Genomic DNA, 19,670 nt, shown 5'->3' on the forward strand with positions numbered 1-19,670 from the left:
GGATGGTGTCCCCAGGGTTGATATCAGCCACGGGGTCCCCTCCCCTAATATAAAAAAATAATCAAAGGGCTGCGCATCCGGGTTTGTGGTCCCTAGGGCAATAATTGGCTTTGGGAGGGGTGGCTATGTGTCCCCCTCCCCAACACTTGTGGCCAGGCCCCGCGCGATGGGGGTCCCGGTTGGCGAAAGCGTCCCAGGGGCGCGCGTCCCCTCTACTCTAGCACAAAAATGTTTTTAGCAATAATTGCTTATGGGCCTCTATTTTTTGGTCTTCTGCTGAAGGTGGGACCTCCTAATGAAGTCTCACACACAGTAAACTGTTAAATTGGATCTGAGCTGTTACCTCCAGTACCCTCCTTTCAAAATAAGGGCCACTGTGGAGCTGGGGTAAAATGCTCTGTGCAGAAAGCACATGAATATATTTGGACATGCATGTACACATCTGTGCAGGGTGTCCAGCTTTATAGCGGGAAGTCGGGGTTTCTTTTAGGATTTCAGTTACAGGAGTGGTCTGCATTTACTACAACAGTCATTCTCCAGTTATGGGAATAGTTATGGGAATATATCCTGAAAAAACGGTTGTATATCAGAACACCAGTTACAAACATGTGGCTGCATTATGTGTAGAGTTTCTTTCTATTGGCTGCAACAATTATATTTTTGTAAATATTTAGGACACTATTTTTATCAGGTAATATGACACTGTATTCTGGTACAGAGCCGAAAAAAATAAAGATCCGGGGTGAAAGAGTAACATTTTGTCTGCCTTGTGGTTGTGTTTTGCTTGACCCAATACCGAAAAGTGACAAGTTGCATATTTTCACCCAGAAAATAGGTGTCACTGTTTTGGGCCACCATGTCATCTTGCCTCATTCCCAGCATCACATTTAGAGGTTGTCTCTAGGGTGTATCTAGCCCAGTGTAAGCATAAAGCTAAAACAAAATATGTACTGATCTTTACCGTTATGACTCTGATTCATTGAACACTTTAAAGAAAGGGAGAACTACAGGGGCGGGGGGGACGCGATGGAAATGGAGCAGCTATACAATGGAAACTTTATTTTCACTGTTTTGTACAGCACCAACAAATCTGTACTGTGTCACTTAGGATCTCAGAAGGTGGATTTTATCACTGAATTAAGGAGGCGAAACTGGGGAAGTAGCTGGGCTTTAAGTGGGCCGGGCCCTGCCGGAGCCGCAGCGGCATTTCTAAAAAGCAGGTTCCCAGACGGTTCCCTATCTGGCTCTCCTTTTTTTTGGACCTCACCCTCGGGGGTGAAAAAAAGAAAAATCTTAACTCTGCAGGAGTACCCTGTTCCCCCCTCTTCTTCGCTGCCTTTGAGGCAACTTCAAAGAGATTCGTTTTAATTAATTCACACACATCATTTCAGAACGGAAGCATTTCCAATATTATATACAACAACGCCATAGTTACCTTATTTATCTGATGCAACTGGTGCACATGCAAAGCGCTCCAATACCTTAGGGAAACGTTCGCTCTATATTAAAACGCAACAAAAAAAAACAACTGATCGCCATTGACAAAGCCAATAGCCCTGGCTTGATGTAGGTGTACTGTTACTTGTATTATATACCTGGATGCAATCACAGAAGCTGAAAAATACCAGTCAGGCGGCACACTGTGCTAAGCACAGATGTTTAGATAACCTATTTTTAAGCCAAGTCTTAACTGCAACCACCACGCGCCCCTTTGAGAGACCTCTCAGTTTTTTCATCCCACTTAAATCCCTGGGCAGTAGTAATTATGGAATGGAATTAAGGGCCCGTGGTAAGAGTTACAGATTTGTGACGGAAGTAATGGTGAAAAGGCTAACACATTTGCGGGTTTACTTCTGTGGGGAAAGCGAGGCAAAAGGGTGCGAGAATTGAAGGAAATAAAAAAAAAGTAAAGAGAGAGCGTCGGTTACGTCTATAGCTTCCCGGTGAAACTTGGACCATGACCCTTAGGACATGGCCTCTTTTCTTAAGAAAGCTGCTTACGAGTGTCGCAGACGCATGGTGTCGACTTCGGAGAGGGGCTGTTGCGATTTAAGCGCCTCCTTATCTGGGTGCGCTCGAGGGTTAAGCGGAGCACGTGCCTCCAGTGGTTAATAACAGTGAATCTGGGCTTTCCAGCGCACTCCGCGGCGCCCCCGCTGTTTGATGAATGGCGCCCGCGCCTGGCGCGGTACCAGGGGGTTGACCGCGCCGCTGCTCCCGCGGCTCGCTGACACGCAGCGCACTGCTCATACACCGAGGTGTTAAGTGGGACCGAGCGAGAGTTCGCACTCTGGCGACTGGTGCTGCGGTGACTGGCGGCTCCTCCATGGCAGCGCGACCGGCGGGGACCGCCAGCATGGGTGCCTTCTTCAGCCTCGTCAGGCGGCGCTTCAAGCGGAGGCGCAAGAAGCGCTCCGAGCGCAAAGGTACGGGGCTGCCTGCGGGGCGGGAGGGGGGCGCGTGCGCGAGCTGGACAGGAACGAGCCCCGCTGCTTGTGAGCATCCGCCAACAAACTTTCTCGACCCTTATTGTTTAACGCTGCCGTTTTCTTAAATGTATGTCAACAGGCAGCGCATTAACATGAAACTATTCATCTCTTTTCTTTCTTATGCTGAAATAGACTTTAAATGTTTTTTTTTTTATCACAGGCCATACAGAACTCAAATTAAAATTTATTTTTCAAGTTTTATTTTTGGTCTGCCAGTTGTTGAAAGGCCATTAGTGGAAATAATAATTGATCACCAAGTTCCCCGAGATGCAAGCAAAGCGCCGATAATTTTTGATGTCGTCGGCTTTTTCTTGCTGTGCCTGTTTGTCGTGCTCTAGGAACAAAACTGCAGTTACATGATGTAGTCCATTGTCTTTTACGTTGAATGTGCTCTCATTCATGCAGCTGTTTCTGAAAGTTTTTTTTTCTGTGCCTCTTACAAACATAGAATTTAAAGTCAAGGTACGCCTCCTAATTGACTATTGTTGAGGTAACTGATCTTTTGTATAATGCAAATAGTGCCTAGAATTATTGTATGAATCATAAAGTGTGCAGTGGAGGTAGCAGAGTGCACGCAAGTATTAGTGATAGGTGGGAAAACTTTGGCTTTTGACAACGATAAGTTCTTGGAAAAGGTGCTCCCTCTGGCGTGTTGCTGCCATTTGAATGCATCCTTTATTCTTCTCCATGCCACCTATGCACAAATTGACTGAGGAGAGGGATTTACTGTTTTTTTGTATGCTGAATACCAGTCTTCTACTGCCATTCAATAATTCCTTATCTTTTACGCTTAATGGAGGCAATGTTTTAAAATATATACCTCGTTTTCTTTTCTAATGAGAACTGAGTTGGTTATTATTATTTTTTTTAGAATCCCTATTTTCAGCAACAATTTACCCACCCACCCATCCCGTATCGTTATACACTTAGTCCTAACACAAGATATATAGATAGTTCTGGCGCTCTGGAGCCTTTCTAAGCATAAAGCCACCTTCAAGGTAGGATATTTGTCACACTGCAACACCACTTTAAAAGATGATGATAATGGGGCGCAATGATTTTAGTAGCTGACAAGTGCACATCCTTGAAGTACTGAAAGGAGACCATACTTGGAATAAAAAGGGCCCGTTATCTTAGCGCGGTGCTGATTGCATTTTTTTGTAGAAGGGCTCGTTTCTTCAAACTGCATCTTCGAATTGTCAAGACTCTCGTGGGTTATCATTAGCTGCCTTAATGCTTGTAGTTCCTGAGTGGGTGATCCTTTTCTATGATGAAGGGTCGGGCCCTCGCGCCATGCAGCAGCTCCCAGAGGATCAAAGGCTGTTATTTTGGGAAGTTAGGTTAGATTAGAGAAGGACGGATAGTCGTGGGCAGAGAAGAGTCCTGCGACAGTAACTCTGTAGCTGCTTGTTCTGAATGCGATCTTAAGCATTTCTTCCGCTAATTGCTAAGTATCCTCTGGTTTCTATTTTAAACTGCAGTTTAAAACTGAGAGTGCTGATGAGACTGGTATAGGAACAGATGCTGAATTGATTTTCCTTTGTCCCCAAGAGTTTTCAATAGTTTCTGATACACCTAGTACCTCTTCGTCTCTTCATATGTTACAACTTCTGGGCATCAGCAGTGTAATTGAGATCTTTCTTGTAGTGTCCAGAGTACCCAGCTGAGTCTATTCTCCACATTTACTCGCAGGATAGAAATAACGTAGGACCACGTAAAAGAAAGCTGTGAGAAGAACAGGGTTAAAGCTGTTCATAATGTAGTCATGCCACTGCTACAGTTTAGAGCTTGAGATTTGTTATATGGTGCAAAATAGCTACTTTTAACAGAGTATTTGCTCACTTGATGTCTAGCTTTCGCATTTATATGAAAAGAAGCAGAAATCAATTTAGTTAATTTCAGTGAATGTCCACTATCCCACAGTACAGATTCAGAACAAGCAATGGATTAAGATAAACACAAGTTTTTTCAGTAATTTTGGGTTAGATTTAACATTGCTGTTAAAATTCTCTTCTATTTTAAATGTCTCTTTTGGCGAGAGCCTCGTGGTAGAAATGTTTATAAGAAGACTTGAGAGACCCCCGTTGAAAATGGCCTTTTTCCACCCGCGGCAGCAGTGAGATTACAAACTATATCTTGAAAGCTTAGCTTGTTTTTACGTGCATTTAGTTATTATTTTGGAGGGGGAGGAATGAACACAGAACAAACAATGGGCTTTAATCCATTTGAGTAATCATAATATGGTCATTTATCGCACTTATATTGCTTAATCCAACTGTTTTGGTCATTTATAAGTGTTTTAAATAACAGGCGTTGGTATTATTCAATCTATCAATACTCAATTTATCAATCACCCTAAGAATGAAGTGCTAAGTTGGCCCTGCTCGGATTCAGACTCATAACCTGGAAAGCACATACTGAGATGTGCAGCAAGTGCTTATCTGACTGATCCAATTTAGCCTTCAGTAAAGGTGCACTGTATAATGAAGAATTGAGTATAACGACTTTAAAAATGCACAAGGAGAGATTGGTTAGGAGAAAGAGTTGTAAATGTTTTCATTACTTTCAAACTTCAGTGACCTAGTTTGATGCAGACCATAGAAAAAGAATTGACCGAAAAAGTGCAAGATTACGAAAATTGATCACTGTTTTTTGAGAAAGCATAAGAACTGGAAGCCTTGATACAGTTTGTGATGTCTATTTCCGATTTATTTGTATTTTTTAAAAACAATATTTGCATATGAATAAACCAAAGAAGAGAACTGCACTGAATATTTAGTATGTTGACTTATGGGTGCACATGTTTCTTATAAGCATGTTCTTAAAGAAGAATCTGGGAAGTCATGTGTTGTATGACTTTTTCATGGTCAATACACCTACAGACAACATTTTTGAAGAGAAATAAAATGTGCTTTTCACATACTTTTGTGCTGTCATAAAGCCTCAAATGTGCGTTCAGTAAGTGCACCTGTAGTCCTTGAAGAAGCACCATAACAGTGAATTGTAACTTGAAAGCATAGGACATAATACAATTTTAACAGCTCCTACACAAGGTATTGTGCACATAAGGTGAATAAATCTGTGTGTTGGACTGCATAATTAATTTTCTTTTATGAAATCCAGACTCGACAGTTAGACAAACAGCCTCTTACTAACTTTTCCCCATTACCCACCCATGTAAGAGTTAACTGAATAATCAGAGTAGCATGTGATATACCACACCTGTATAACAGTTTTCGTGTGTATGAAAACAAAAATGTATTAGACATATAGAATTCTACAGTGTCTCGTGATATCATATAAATATGGTAATAAGAATCTTTTATTATTCCTGTGATGTCCCAGATTAAAATCTGTTCTACAATTTAATTTCCCAATATGATAAAGTATCATAAAGGTAGGAAACAAGACGTTGTGTGTTTTAAAATCCAAATTTCTAAAATGATATTAATAAATCTTCAATTCTGACACCATAAAAAGTCCCGCTTTTTCAAGGATAATCTATAATAATTCATTTTGCTTGTATGTTTCTCAGATGCAATAGAAGTTATGGTGTGCAGAAATAGATCTCTTGGTATATATCATAGGTAAAATGGGCTATTGCGACCGGCCTAGCCTGTAAGAACAACGTTGTATACAGTAACATTCCCTCAGTGGTAAAATCTCAACATACTCTCACATGTTTATTTGTGAGTAATTGAGTGATTCTTATTTGTGTCATCTGTGATAAGGCTATTACGTCTACCAGCAATGCAAACAAAACCCACCCTTGTGAGAATCTATCCACGAGTTGAATGGAGTGTTTATACGTCATCATCAAGATATGAGGTGTGAATGCACAAGTCGAAATACTTTTGATGGATTTACTTTTAATTTCAGTTGACAAATGTTGTAGACTACTTACACTTGAGTACTGGTCCCTGATGCGCCTTTGGGAGATTGTCTCATGCCTTGGTATTGACAAGACTTGCTTTCTTTTCATTGCAACAAAACGTCCATAATTTGTCTGTGAAGTGGCCCATGGGCAGAATGTGCACCGTAAAGCATGTCAAAAATAGATTTGGATGCAGGTGTTCTTCGGACCTAGCTTTTCTAAGCATGCAAATGTTTGCATGATTTATTTTGACATTACATTTAGTAACACTTCTAGGAAAGCTGAGAAGTACATGGCTGCTGAACAGAGGATTTGCCTTTACCATGGAGTTATCACTTTTCTTTTCTACGTGTCCTACATTAATATTTTAAATTACTTTATGCTTCCTGATGTTGTATACTGTATATATGTTCCCACTATCACATGTTGGTGTGTCATGGCAGTTTGAAAAACGTATAAATCATAAAATTGGTCGGAAAATATTATTACAGTCCAAAAACAGCCAAGATACTCTCCAGCCTAAGGTGGGTTAAATTAAATATATAGGGTGAACATCTCATTATACATTGTGATGTCTGGCAACTTTCAGACTCATACTTGTGTATATATATATACTGTCACTGACTGGAGTCCTTCTCACCTTATTAGAATCCTGCAAATCTGCCCAGTTGTTTCTTTGTTTACAGACCCCAGGTGGTTCCAGCAGAACATATTAAGCATTTTTCAGATGTTGATCACATCTCAGAATTTCTTTGGCTTACATCTTTCTTGGATTTGGTGTCTGAAAAGTTTGAATTGGGATATATGTTCAAATGAATAGTTGCTTCTGCCGATGTCTGTAAGTGGCGCACATGATTTAATCTTTTTGGCCAAGGTACCACTGAGCAGCAGTAGTATATAAATACGTTAAAGGGGCCTCTGGTCAATAATATCACACATTGTTCTCAAAACCCAAGTAGACCTCCTCGAACAAAGGCACAGTCTATAATTTCTGTTGTAGTTAATTGGTTTTATTGCAACCGTGGCTCAATGCAGCATTTATTGCTTCTTCTCATTGGAAGTCCACTTTAACCTCCTTGTAGCAAATGACAAGACAGTGTGGTCCATCCATATAATTCCTGTCTGTGCATTTCACATTTTTCTCTACGGCAGGGCTCATGGGGTGGTGAAGAAAAACGTCTTTGTATTGTGTCAGGAATTTTCAACTGATGTATAAATCCGACTTCAGAAGTTTCTGGTAGGATATAGGTGATAGAAACCAGAGCACTTTGAGGTAATTTATGAAGACCCGCAGCAGCGTAAAAACCTTCAAAACAGTGTATTCCCAAGTCTCTTGTATAGAAACGCTTGGCTAAAGATATGACCAACCTTTTAGATGAGTAGCAACAGGGATCGGTAAAGGAAAGAACTTGCATGCGCCCCTCAGGCACTTAGTAGCGCAAATCTTGTTGAATTAATGGAGAGCTTTCCACGCAGTTACTTGCTGCTGCTTTTAATTGAAGCATTTTTTACCATAAAGTTTGCATGGCTCAAAATAGAAGCCATCTTTGCAGTTTCCATGTAGTGTTTGGATTGGTCTAACCCAGATTGTACCAAGTGTGAATTAGTGCATACATACAGACTGTGGAAGGCTCTGTCTTTTTGTGTCTTTCTCATTTGCCCTTTGATTTGCCCTTTGAGAACAAATGTGTTAAAATAGACACTACACATTTACATAGGTGTCGATTAGTAATAGCCAAGGCCCAACTACAGTGGGACCTCTTTTGTCCACATATGGTACTGCACCGCGCAACATGGCTAGGTAAAAAAACATTTATAATGCCAAGATCTAAAAAATACGAGACCTATTGCATTTGTAATGCTTGTTTTTTAAGTGCGTAGGACATTTCTGCTGTCTTATACCGTACATCTTTTGTCAAAGAGTACACAAAATTATTTGTTCCCTTCACTTGATTGCTTTTATTCATTATTTCTTAATGTTGTTTAACAATATGTCTGAAATATGAACCCACCCACGGACTCAAGGACATGCCTTACATAAGAGACTGCAGTGGAGTACATTGGATGGTGTGGCATCCGTGGTGGCTGGTGACATCTGAAAGTGGTGCGGCGTAAAAGTTGGGGTTTAATGTAAAGAGGGTTCAGCGGGGTTCTCCCCTGGGAATTTCTTTTAAAAAAGTGTGCAAATGGGCCTTGTAAAGCACATTTGAGAAAGGAAGAAGGTTTATAAAGCGAAAAAATGACTAATTTATTGCTTGCATTTGTAAGAGGCGAAAGTGCCTGCTTTTGGCAAATCAGTTTCTGTAGTAGGGGATCTCTGTGTATAGTCATAATCTAGTGAATAGTCCCGCCCATGTGCGTGGACCCCGGAGCAATCAAAAATAATCTCTTAAGGTGTCGAAAAATGCAGAACTGCACAGACACTTAAGAGAGAATTAAAGACAGGTAATGCAGCTTATATACACAGGCTACACTGTCCAGTACTTCAACTAGAAATCCCACCAAAAATCCACAAACCGCACAGCCTGTCCAGATTTCTCCACAGAGAAAACCTTGCCTTAACAGCAAAAACCCTCTGGAATGATAGAGAGGAAAAAATAGACAGACAAGCCCCATAGGCTGCCATTATGTGGCTCAGAACAGGATACTGTGCCTTTAAGAGAACTTTACAGAACTTCACAGTATCCCAGAATGCACTGCAGGTCCCTTTTACTTTCAGTTCTTTTTTCCGGCTCCTGCAAGCAGTACCCTGGAGCATTGAGCTCTCCCTTTTCAAGGGTTTATTGGTGATTTTTTCACTTTTTCAAAGTTATTTGAGTGCTTTTCTGAAGTACTTTGGTGTTTTTTCTTCCTGTTTGTCTTTTGGTGCACTCTTGATTGTCAATATGCCTGCATTATTTGACAAATGTCCAGAGTGCTCCAGGAAGAAGGCCAAATCGGACCCACATGAGGTGTGTATCATCTGCCTTCCCTCGTCTCATGTCCCAGAGGAGTGTGACATTTGTCAGGGCTTTTCTAGCAGGACCCTGAGGGATAGAATGAAGATCAGGCTTCAGGGCCTGGAGGACAGAAGACTGAAGGCACAAGGTGGGTCTGGAGGGGCTGCCTCTGCCCATGCTGAGGCCTCTGGGGGGCTCCCCAGGGGCAGGAAGACCAGCAAGCGTCCCCATTCTCCGTCTGTGTCGATTGCACCGACTACGGCGTCGAGAGGGATGACTGTAGTCTGTTCCCTGTCTCACCAGGGCTCTGGGTCGAAGCGACGTCGACGTTCGGCGTCGAGGGAACTGAACAGACCGCCGTCGAGATCTCCGGTGACAATCTCGTCGTCGGCATCGAGTAATCGACGTCGAGAGGCCCGGCGTCGGCGCTCGCCGTCGAGACGACTTCGCCGTCGGCCAAGAGGAGAAGGTCGTCGTCGAGGGGATCCTTGACGTCGAGGAGACGATCACCGTCAAGGCGAAGGTCGCCGTTGAGGCGAAGGAAGTCGCCGGCGAAAGAGGTCGCGGCGAGGCGAAGGTGGTCGCCGGCGAGGGTGTTCGCCGTCAAGGGTGAGACATTCACCGTCGAGAAGACGCTCGTCGTCGAGGGGCCGACGCTCACCGTCCTTAGACGCCAAGAAGGCGCGGAAGGAGTCCATGCGCCAGGAGTCAGTCTAGCAGGCGCCCGGTGCCTATGGGAGACTCGCCAACGTCCCAGCCTAGAAAGGAAGGCGGATCACCAGGTTCAGTGTACTCAGTGGTGTATACCCCTTCTAGGCAGAAGTCGGTTACGCCCCCCCCTCCTCCCTTGCCGAGGGGGCTTCCTCCGCAGGCTCCCACTCCGCCTCCACCGCGTCCTCAACCTCTACCTCAACCTCTACCTCAACCTCAGCTGCCGGCAGACAAGCCGCCTCCGATTCCTCCGAGGTCGGTCTCACTGCCCCGATATCCGACTCCTCCCAAGGGGACCCCTCGGCCGAGGGCCCCAGCCAGGCCAAAGTCGCCCGCCCCTGTGGAACCGGCAGATCGACCGAAGCCAAGGAGGTCACGATCACGCTCCGCACGGAGGGGGAGATCGAGGAGTCGTCACAGATCCTCCACTAGGTCAAGACGGCACTATAGGAGGCGCGAATCACGGTCCCGCACGGGTTCTTCCAGGACCAGGACCTATTCACCGACTTTGTCGGAATCCGCGGGGACGAGAGTGTCTCCTGTGGACGACATCAGCACGTTCCAGGATGTTCTCCTGAGGGGTGCAGCAAAATTGGGAATCACGGTGACGGCTCCAACACCCACGACGTCCTTGATTTTTGAGACGCTTCATTAAAGCATTTGTCTTGCCCTTTGCTACCGCTAGTACCAGGATTGGTAGAGCCCGCGGAGGAGCTGTTCCTCACACCAGCAGTGACGAAGGCCGCTCCCTCCCGGCTCCTGAAGAAGTACAGGGCCCCGGATTCTGACCCGGCTTTTCTGCGGATGGATCCGATTCTGGATTCTGTTATTGTGACGGCAGCCAGGAAACAACATTCTACCTCCCTGTCTTCTACTGTACCTCCTGATAAGGAGAGCCGATGGATCGACTCAGCTGGCAGGAAGGCCTGTGGGACGGCGTCTACGGCCATGAAGGCGTCTAGCGATGCGGCTCTGCTAGGGCGGTATGATCGTGCCCTGTGGGAATCCCTCCAGCAGTTCACAGAACTCTTGCCTCGAGAGAAGGAGGATTTTCAGGAGATCCTGAAGGAGGGCATGCTGGTATCGAACTAGGTCATCAGCGCGGCTGCTGATGTATCTCTTTTAGCGGCCCATGGGTACTGTCATGGGATCAACCAACGGCGCCATGCTTGGCTTAGGCTCACCTCACTCAAGCCGGAGGCTCAGCAGCGGGTGGTCAATCTTCCCTTCTTGGGGGAAACCCTGTTCGGCAAGCATGCGGACGATGAGATGGCCCGCATGAAAGCGGAGGCCGAGACCCTGACGGCTGTTGGGTTGGAGAAGCCCAAAGAAAAGAAGGCCTACCGCCCATTCCAAAGACGGTTCGGGGCACAGGGCAGAGGGCGAGGGCAGGCTTCGGGACAGCAGCAACAACAGCAGCAGCAGTTACGGAGGCCCTTCCAGAAGCGCCAGAAGGGTAGAGGAGGCCAGCAGTCCTCTACAGCGAACAAAGGCCCAGCTGGGTCTCGACCCTGAGCGGTTACTTCCCCTACATCCGTTACCCGCTCCAGTGGGGGGAAGCGTTCAATTTTTTCTGGCAGAGTGGAGAAAAATTACTCCGGACAAGTGGGTGCTGAATATTGTTTGCAATGGATACAGTCTTCGGTTCACCAGCCCGCCTCCATCAATTCCATCGGTCAGCTCGCGGTTTCAGCTGCGCGAGCTCCAGGCGGAGGCCGATATTCTGTTAAGGAAAAGGGCGATAGAAGACGTACCTCTGTCTCAAAGAGGAAGAGGTCTGTACTCCCGGTTCTTCCTGGTTCGCAAGAAGGACAAGAACGAGTTCAGGCCCATTCTGGATTAGCGACAAGCAAACAAATGGATTCGCAGAGAGAAGTTTCGCATGCTGTCGTTGCATCAGATTTATCCTCAGCTGCAACAGGGAGACTGGATATGTGCTATAGACCTACAGAATGCGTACTTCCATGTGCCCATTGCACACAAACACAGGAAGTTCCTGCGATTCCAAGTCGGCGCCAATCATTATCAGTACACATTACTGCCATTCGGACTGAAGTCTGCGCCCAGAACATTTTCGAAGTGCATGGCAGTGGTAGCCGCACACCTCAGGAAGAACAAGGTGTTTGTCTACCCGTACCTGGACGACTGGTTGATCAAGGCCTCCTCCTCCTCTGAAGCTCAAGCACACTTCCAGAAGACGTGCGTTCTCTTGAACAAGCTGGGGTTGCACATCAACATGTCCAAGTCGGTCCCGAATCCGGTCCAGTGCATACAATACTTGGGAGCCTCCATCAATACGCTGTCACAAGCGTGTCTCCTTCGGGGGAGAGACGATTATCACTCCTTCGGAAGGCTCGGGCTCTTATGACCACTCCATCTACAACAGTGAGGACGGTGTTTTCTCTACTGGGATCGATGGCCTCTTGTATCTTCCTCACTCCACACGCACGGCTGCACATGAGACCATTGCAGGAGTGCTTGGAGGATCAGTGGGATCAGAGGAAAGGATCTTGGTACGACAAGATACGACTGCTCTACAGTCTCTGAAGTGGTGGTGTTCAGCGGAGAATCTCCTCAGAGGGGTTCCCTTCCACAAGGACATTCCCACGCAGACTATCGTGATGGATGCGTCTCTCCAAGGCTGGGGGGCGCACTCCGGAGACTTACAGATTCAAGGGACGTGGTCCCAGACGGAGTCCACGTACCACATCAATTTCCTGGAACTCAGAGCTGTTCATTTGGCACTGAAGGCCTTTCATCCGTCCTTCCAGACCAACTCTCTGCTTGTGCAGACGGACAATACGACCACGATGTATTATCTCAACAAGCAGGGGGGCTCGAGATCGCGCACTCTGTCGCAGGAGGTGCAGGCGATCTGGCACTGGCTCCTAGCCAGAGGACTGACGATAACGGCTACCCATCTGCCAGGTGTGCAGAATGTTCAGGCCGACGCACTGAGCAGACTGATTCAGGAAAACCACGAATGGGTCATAAACGACGAAGTACTAGGAGAAGTCTTCGCATGGTGGGGGACTCCAGTTGTAGATCTGTTCGCCACCGCGGAAAACAGCAAATGCCGAGACTTTGCCTCCAGGTACTACCAGCAGGGGACGCTGGGGAATGCGTTATGGATCAACTGGTCGAACATCTTTCTGTACGCTTTTCCACCCATTCCCCTGATTCCGGCGGTGCTCATCAAGCTGTCCCAGTCCAGGGTGCCAATGATCCTTATTGCCCCGGAATGGCCCAGGCAGTGGTGGTTCACGGACCTGCTTCACCGGTCTCTCCTTCCTCTCATACGGTTGCCGTGCAGGCCGGACCTTCTCACGAAGTTCGGGGGGCAGATGGTACACCCCAACCTCTCGTCTTTGAGTTTGGCGGCATGGCTCCTGAGATAGTGCAATATGGCCATCTGAATCTACCAGAAGATTGCATGGACCTACTGAAGGAGGCTAAGCGACCTTCCACTAGGACTTCTTATGTTTACAAGTGGGAGAGGTCTTGCATCTGGTGCAAGTCCAAGAACTATGACCCAACGACGTGTAAGGAAGATGTCATCCTTCCGTATCTTCTACATCTGGCGCAGTCTGGCCTTAATGTCCATTCCATTAAGGTTCATCTTGCTGCGCTGACTGCCTACAGGAAATGCCCTTCACAGACTTCCTTCTTTCAGATCCCTGTGATCAAAGATTTTTTGGAAGGCTTGAAGAAAGTGTTCCCTCCTGTCCGGCTTCCTTCGCCTTCATGGGAATTGAATGTGGTGCTGTCCAGATTGATGAAGGAGCCTTTTGAACCTATTCATAAGGCTTCGTTGCAGCACCTGTCCTGGAAGGCGGCGTTCCTCGTGGCCATTACATCGGCCCGCAGGGTGAGTGAAATTCAGGCGTTGTGTTGCCAAGAACCTTATACTGTATTTCATGCTGCTAAGGTTGTTATGCGTACTCACCCTAAATTTCTTCCAAAGGTTATATCGGATGTTCATGTTAACCAGACTATAACTTTACCTACGTTTTTTCAGAATCCTTCCTCTCCAGCGGAAAGGTCCCTACATTCCCTGGATGTTAGGAGGGTGTTGAAATTCTATCTAGATAAAACCAAGGATATTCGTAGGTCAGACCAATTGTTTATAATAATAATAATAATACTGGATTTTATACAGCGCGAACAGCTACCTCACGAGGAGGTGTCCCGGCGCTAGTAGAACACAGATAGCCTGGGGCAAAGATAGGAGAACTAGCGTGGCTGGGTGAAGAGCCAGGTCTTTAGCATCTTCTTAAAGCAGGATTCGGATGGGGCCTGCTGGATTGCTCGTGGTAAGGAGTTCCACAGAGCGGAGACGTTTGCTGAAAAGGTACGACCGCCAAGGCGGGCCTTTTTAGCTCGCGGGACGACCAATTGGACATGGTCATTAGACCGTAGTGCGCGTCTTTGGGAGTATCTTGGAAGGCGTTTTTTTAGGTAAGGTGGGCAGGAGCCATGCAAAGTTCTGAACGCAAGCGTCAGGGCTTTGAATTTTATACGGTTGGCCACTGGCAGCCAGTGCAGGGTTCGAAGATGCAGAGAGACTGACTGCTTGAAAGGGATTCGCAGTAACAGTCTCGCAGCCGCATTTTGAACTACCTGAAGTTTGTGGGTCAGGTATTTTGGAAGGCCCAGGTATAGACCATTGGCATAGTCCAGCCGTGAGGTGACAGTTGCATGGACGACCATTTTTCTGCAGCTCTCCGGTAGAAGTCTAAGAATTTTTCGGAGGTTTCTTAGCTTGCTCAAGCAGCACCCGGCCACTTGTTGGATATGGGAAGTAAAGGACATTTTATCATCCCATCTCACTCCAAGGTTTTTTGCCGAGTGACTGGGCGAAGGGGGGGGGCCCATCTCCAAAGGCCACCAAAGATCTGGGGCGGGGGTGGGACCCTTGCCGAAGAAGATGACTTCGGTTTTATTGGCATTTAGTTTTAATTTATTAGTATTCATCCAGTGAGCAATGTCCTGGAGACAGCCTTTAAAGTTTGAGAAAGAGTCCTGCGTCACCTCAGAGTATGGAAATACCAACTGGGTGTCATCGGCATATGAGATTGCCTTGACACCCCAGTTGGCAATTAGCGTAAAGAGGGGGGCCAGGTAGATGTTGAACAATTATGGATCAGTCAGGACGGGTCTTGCTACCTCTAAACAGTCCATCTCGAGGTGGATTGTGTCCTGTATACAATTGTGTTACCAAAAAGCTAATAAGGCCTTAGGGGGTAAACCTAAGGCTCATTCCACCAGGGGCAAAGCTGCCACAACTGCTTTGCTACGTAATGTTCCAATTGCAGAAATCTGCAAGGCGGCCACTTGGAAGTCGGTCCATACCTTTGCTAAGCATTAATGTCTGGACACTGATGCCATGGCAGACGCTCAGGTTGGGCAGGCTTCGCTGCTAAATCTGTTTGCACAGTAGTGGTTATTTCACTTTTTCTCCACCGCCGCTTTGGTGTGGGGATGGGCTTGCCATTCTATTCACTAGATTATGACTATACACAGAGATCCCCTACTACAGAAGGAGTAGTTTCTGTCCTGTAACTCCAGTTCTGTAGTAGGGGTATCTCTGTTATAATCATAAGCGCCCGCCCTCCTCCCCGGTGGAGAGAGATATTCATGTAAGGAATGCTACAGGTCTGGCGTGTTATGCCTTCAAAAAGAACAAAGTAAAAGGGACCTGCAGTGCATTCTGGGATACTGTGAAGTTCTGGAAAGTTCTCTTAAAGGCACAGTATCCTGTTCTGAGCCACATAATGGCAGCCTATGGGGCTTGTCTGTCCATTTCTTCCTCTCTATCATTCCAGAGGGTTTTTGCTGTTAAGGCAAGGTTTTCTCTGTGGAGAAATCTGGACAGGCTGTGCTGTTTGTGGATTTTTGGTGGAATTTCTAGATGAAGTACTGGACAGTGTAGCCTGTGTATATAGGCTGCATTATCTGTCTTTAATTCTCTCTTAAGTGTCTGTGCAGTTCTGCATTATTCGACACCTGTAGAGATTATTTTTGATTGCTCCGGGGTCCACGCACATGGGCGGGACTATTCACTAGATTATGACTATAACAGTGATACCCCTACTACAGAACTGGAGTTACAGGACAGAAACTACTCCTTTATTATTCAAGCTACAAGCCATTTATCAGGCCATAACTACAGGGCTCGCAGAACCTGCTGTAAAACTAAGTTGGTGAAGGAAATACTTGTTTCTTGCCATATGACGTGCAAGCACTACGACAGTTCATTGTACATTTTACTCGTTTTATTTATTTAGATGTGCAAGCAACAGATCACATTGTACTGGCAATACGTAGGAGGATGGGGGAAATTAGGGTACGGGGCTGGCGTAAGGGTACAGGTGCTGGAGCACTGGTACAGTAGCTTCCGATGGAACAAGGAAGAAACACAGAAGAAATTTCGCACAGGAGGGTATGTGATAAGAGCTGGTTTGACTGGCAACGGGCAACACAGGACTAGGGCTGGCTGGGTAGAGGGGAGGAAAGAGGCGGCCTGGAGCTGTCTAACATAGCTGGGCCTCAGGCAGCGCAAGCCCCAGGGCACCTGCACAGAGGCACAGTCCCTCAAGAGCTCTATCTGGTATGAGGCCATGGGTTAGTCACATATGGTGTTTACATTTCAATATGGTTGCTGTGAAGCATCACATTATTGATGACTTGGGCATCAGTCAGAGTTCGTCCCGCCCCTTCTCTTTCCCTCTTTGGTGCAGAACAGGGGCCATATTACAGAGAGCGCCCTGGGGGCACACATGGCGTTTGCGCGCCCTAGGGCACTTTGGTATTACAGTAGGGTGTGATGTATTCCTATAGGTACTGTATCGATTCCCCTATTCCTGACCCTGGTCTGGTTAATAATTAACTAGCAGCCATCTAACGGTGCAAAAACCGTTATCTGATTAAGCCACACCACGGCACAGAAGCGCGTTATCTGATTAGGTCATAACGCATGCCATCTAATTAGACAAGCGATATTCCTCCAGCGCCTGATAAGGCATACGGAGTTCTCAAAACAAATCAAACCTACAGCGACCTGGGAAATTCCCATAGCCATTGTTTTGATTTCACCGAGAACTTCAGCAAAAGAATGTGCGAACGAGCCCGTTCATATGACATCCTTATTGACGTATATATGTCCATCCTTACGTCAATCTCGGCACCTTTCAGGTATAAATATTACCGACATTGCCTTAAGCAAACACATGCGGTGGTGACGAGATCGGAGCAACGAGACGTGCTGAGGAGCCCAGCAGAGAGCGAAGCCCACAGACGCTGCCCCGCCTTCCTGACGCGCTGAGAATGAGACGCTGCCTTTCTCCTGCCGAGAAATCCAGCTCCGGCGCTTCCAAGCAGCCCTCGCAGGCAGCTGGAATATCAAGACCTGGGATAAGAGATACCAGCCCTCCATCATTCTAGATCTCAGGTACAGAACTGAATAACCCCTTGCAGAGAATTCTCGAGTCAGTCCCTTGGCAAAACAAACTTAACTTAAACTGCTACTTATCTACTCCCGCCCACGTATTAGGCTTAGGTCAGGTACATTGGGGTAGGCGTGGTTAGAAGCACCAGTTGAGTACGATTAGTCAAATGTATATATGTATGTATCTATTTTATCCATTTTAAAGTATCATATGGCTCAGAAACCATATCAATGCTTTTACAGTATTATTTTATAATTCTGTCTCTACTGTATGCACTTTACTTAACTACAAGTATTGCAATAATAGATTCATTTCTCTTGTATGAGAAAAGAGACTGATCAATAAATAACATCTTTTATTGAACCACGCCCATCTCTTATTTCTCTACAAACTGGTGGAACTAAGAATGCACGTACTGACTGAGTAAAATAAGTTGTCTATTGTTTTCACACGACTCTAGAGATACACTCTTGATTAGGGGAGAGCAAAGTTGTCATGTTCTATGGTTGTCAGAAACTAGATCCCTTCTTGTCTATCCAGGGAGGTTAAAATCCTCTTTGCCTATTCGAGAAAGTTTCTAGTAAACTCTGAGCTAGCTGGCAAACACAAAACTTTAAGTCTAATATCGTCGGTAGAAGACCTAGTTAACCTCTGCCCTAGGTCTATACTATTGAAGATATTATTCCAATGCGCAGAGCCTATTGGGATAATAGGAACTACACTACATGGCGCCCAACGTGGGGCTAGGCGATAAAACTAACGCAAGACATTAGAGTAACTCAGTCGTGCTTTTTCACACAGACCCCCTTTTTCCCATAATACTCCAAAGACGTCTGGAGTGGGTGAAAGGTCATATCCGCCAAACCTCGCAGGAGGAGACTCCTATGTATGGTTCTTGGTTTATTCAACGTTGAAGGATACACTGTTCCAAAATATTGTGCATCTAATTTTTGTTTCCATAGAAACCTGATCTGCAAATAAATAAAATAATCTTCTTGACAATAAAATGTCAGACACTGAAGAAGAAAGAGAGACAGCTAGACTAGCAGCTGAACTAATAGCAGCTGATAATACTCTGCTACAAAATGACCCGGATATAATACTCATCCCGGCCAACATAAGGAAATCTATAACTTTAAAAGTTATAGAAAATGGACTGACACCAAGAGGTGGTACAGTCATATTCGTAATTGAGGCACACGAATATCGGCAGACAGAGGTATTCTATTCATGGATAAACTTTCCAGCAGCAAACGCTGTAACAAAGGACTACCACTATTACAAAATAGAGGAACCTCCTAATGAGTACACTCCTTTCGAGGAAGTGGAAATACCACTCAAATTCCAAGAGCATCTGCTCTTGTTTAATGGCGCCCTAAAACATAATAATCACATCACCAGGCTCGGTCCACTAGGTAGACCAGGAGCAACGTGGCCGGTCCTAGCCGGATATACACCACATCCAGACATTGAAGAAATGCCTGCACCAGAGCTTTTAACACAGCTAAAACAATTAATAAAAATACATAGACAATTAGTCCAATATGTAATGCGGACTTCAACAATCCAACCAGCAATTAAAATTCCACAGCTGACCAGTCATCAGGGGAACACAAATAAAATTACACCACAGAACATACAGTCCTATCTAGGTAAGGTACCCGCAAAACGGGAACAAATTCCTTTCTGGCTAGCTCAAAAAATAACTCAAATAGAGGCGGTGTTTCCAGATACCACCCCTGTTGAGAAACATAGGATACTGACTATCTGTCTTCCAATGGGAATCGCACCACATGTGGAGGACTCTGACACTTGGGGAACAGTCTTTGCTTCCATTTACACAAAAACACATGGTGTACCATCCATGTCAGTAATACCAGATGTGCTAAAACAGATTCAAGATGAATACGGTCCAGAACCCGCCTTAACTCTCGGTATGAAATTACTGAAAGATTTCAAGCAGGTCTCGGCAATATTATTAGCCAACATAAAGGGAGAAGCAGCAAATGTGGTGATTCGCCAGAGGTTAAAAGAGACAAATATAGCAGACCAACCATCGGAAATTGCCAGAATCATAGAAAAATCCTATGAAGAACTAGGAAGAGATAGTTTGGGTGGAATACCAGTGAAACCCCAACTAGTTGAAAGTCCTGAAAAGGTATTTATAAAAAATAATTTAAACAATCAAAAAAAGAGCTGGGATGGAAAT

The 19,670-nt window shown here is 45.6% G+C and overlaps 1 protein-coding gene across 6 annotated transcripts in view; it reads left to right on the top strand.

Annotated features, from left to right (window-relative positions):
• ADARB1 (adenosine deaminase RNA specific B1) overlaps positions 1-19,670 on the top strand; it is a 964,894-nt gene that overhangs the window by 533,515 nt on the left and 411,709 nt on the right. The window contains exon 1 of one of the 6 annotated variants that reach the window (XM_078680552.1): positions 1,967-2,426. The exons of the other annotated variants lie outside the window; for them this stretch is intronic. Coding sequence (XP_078536678.1) covers positions 2,327-2,426 — 100 coding nt within the window. The 5' untranslated portion in view covers positions 1,967-2,326. Of the gene's footprint in view, positions 1-1,966; positions 2,427-19,670 lie in introns of those variants that run through there. 6 annotated transcript variants of the gene reach the window in all.

This window comes from Lissotriton helveticus, chromosome 3_1 (assembly GCF_964261635.1).
Source record: "Lissotriton helveticus chromosome 3_1, aLisHel1.1, whole genome shotgun sequence".
NCBI lineage: Eukaryota > Metazoa > Chordata > Amphibia > Caudata > Salamandridae > Lissotriton > Lissotriton helveticus.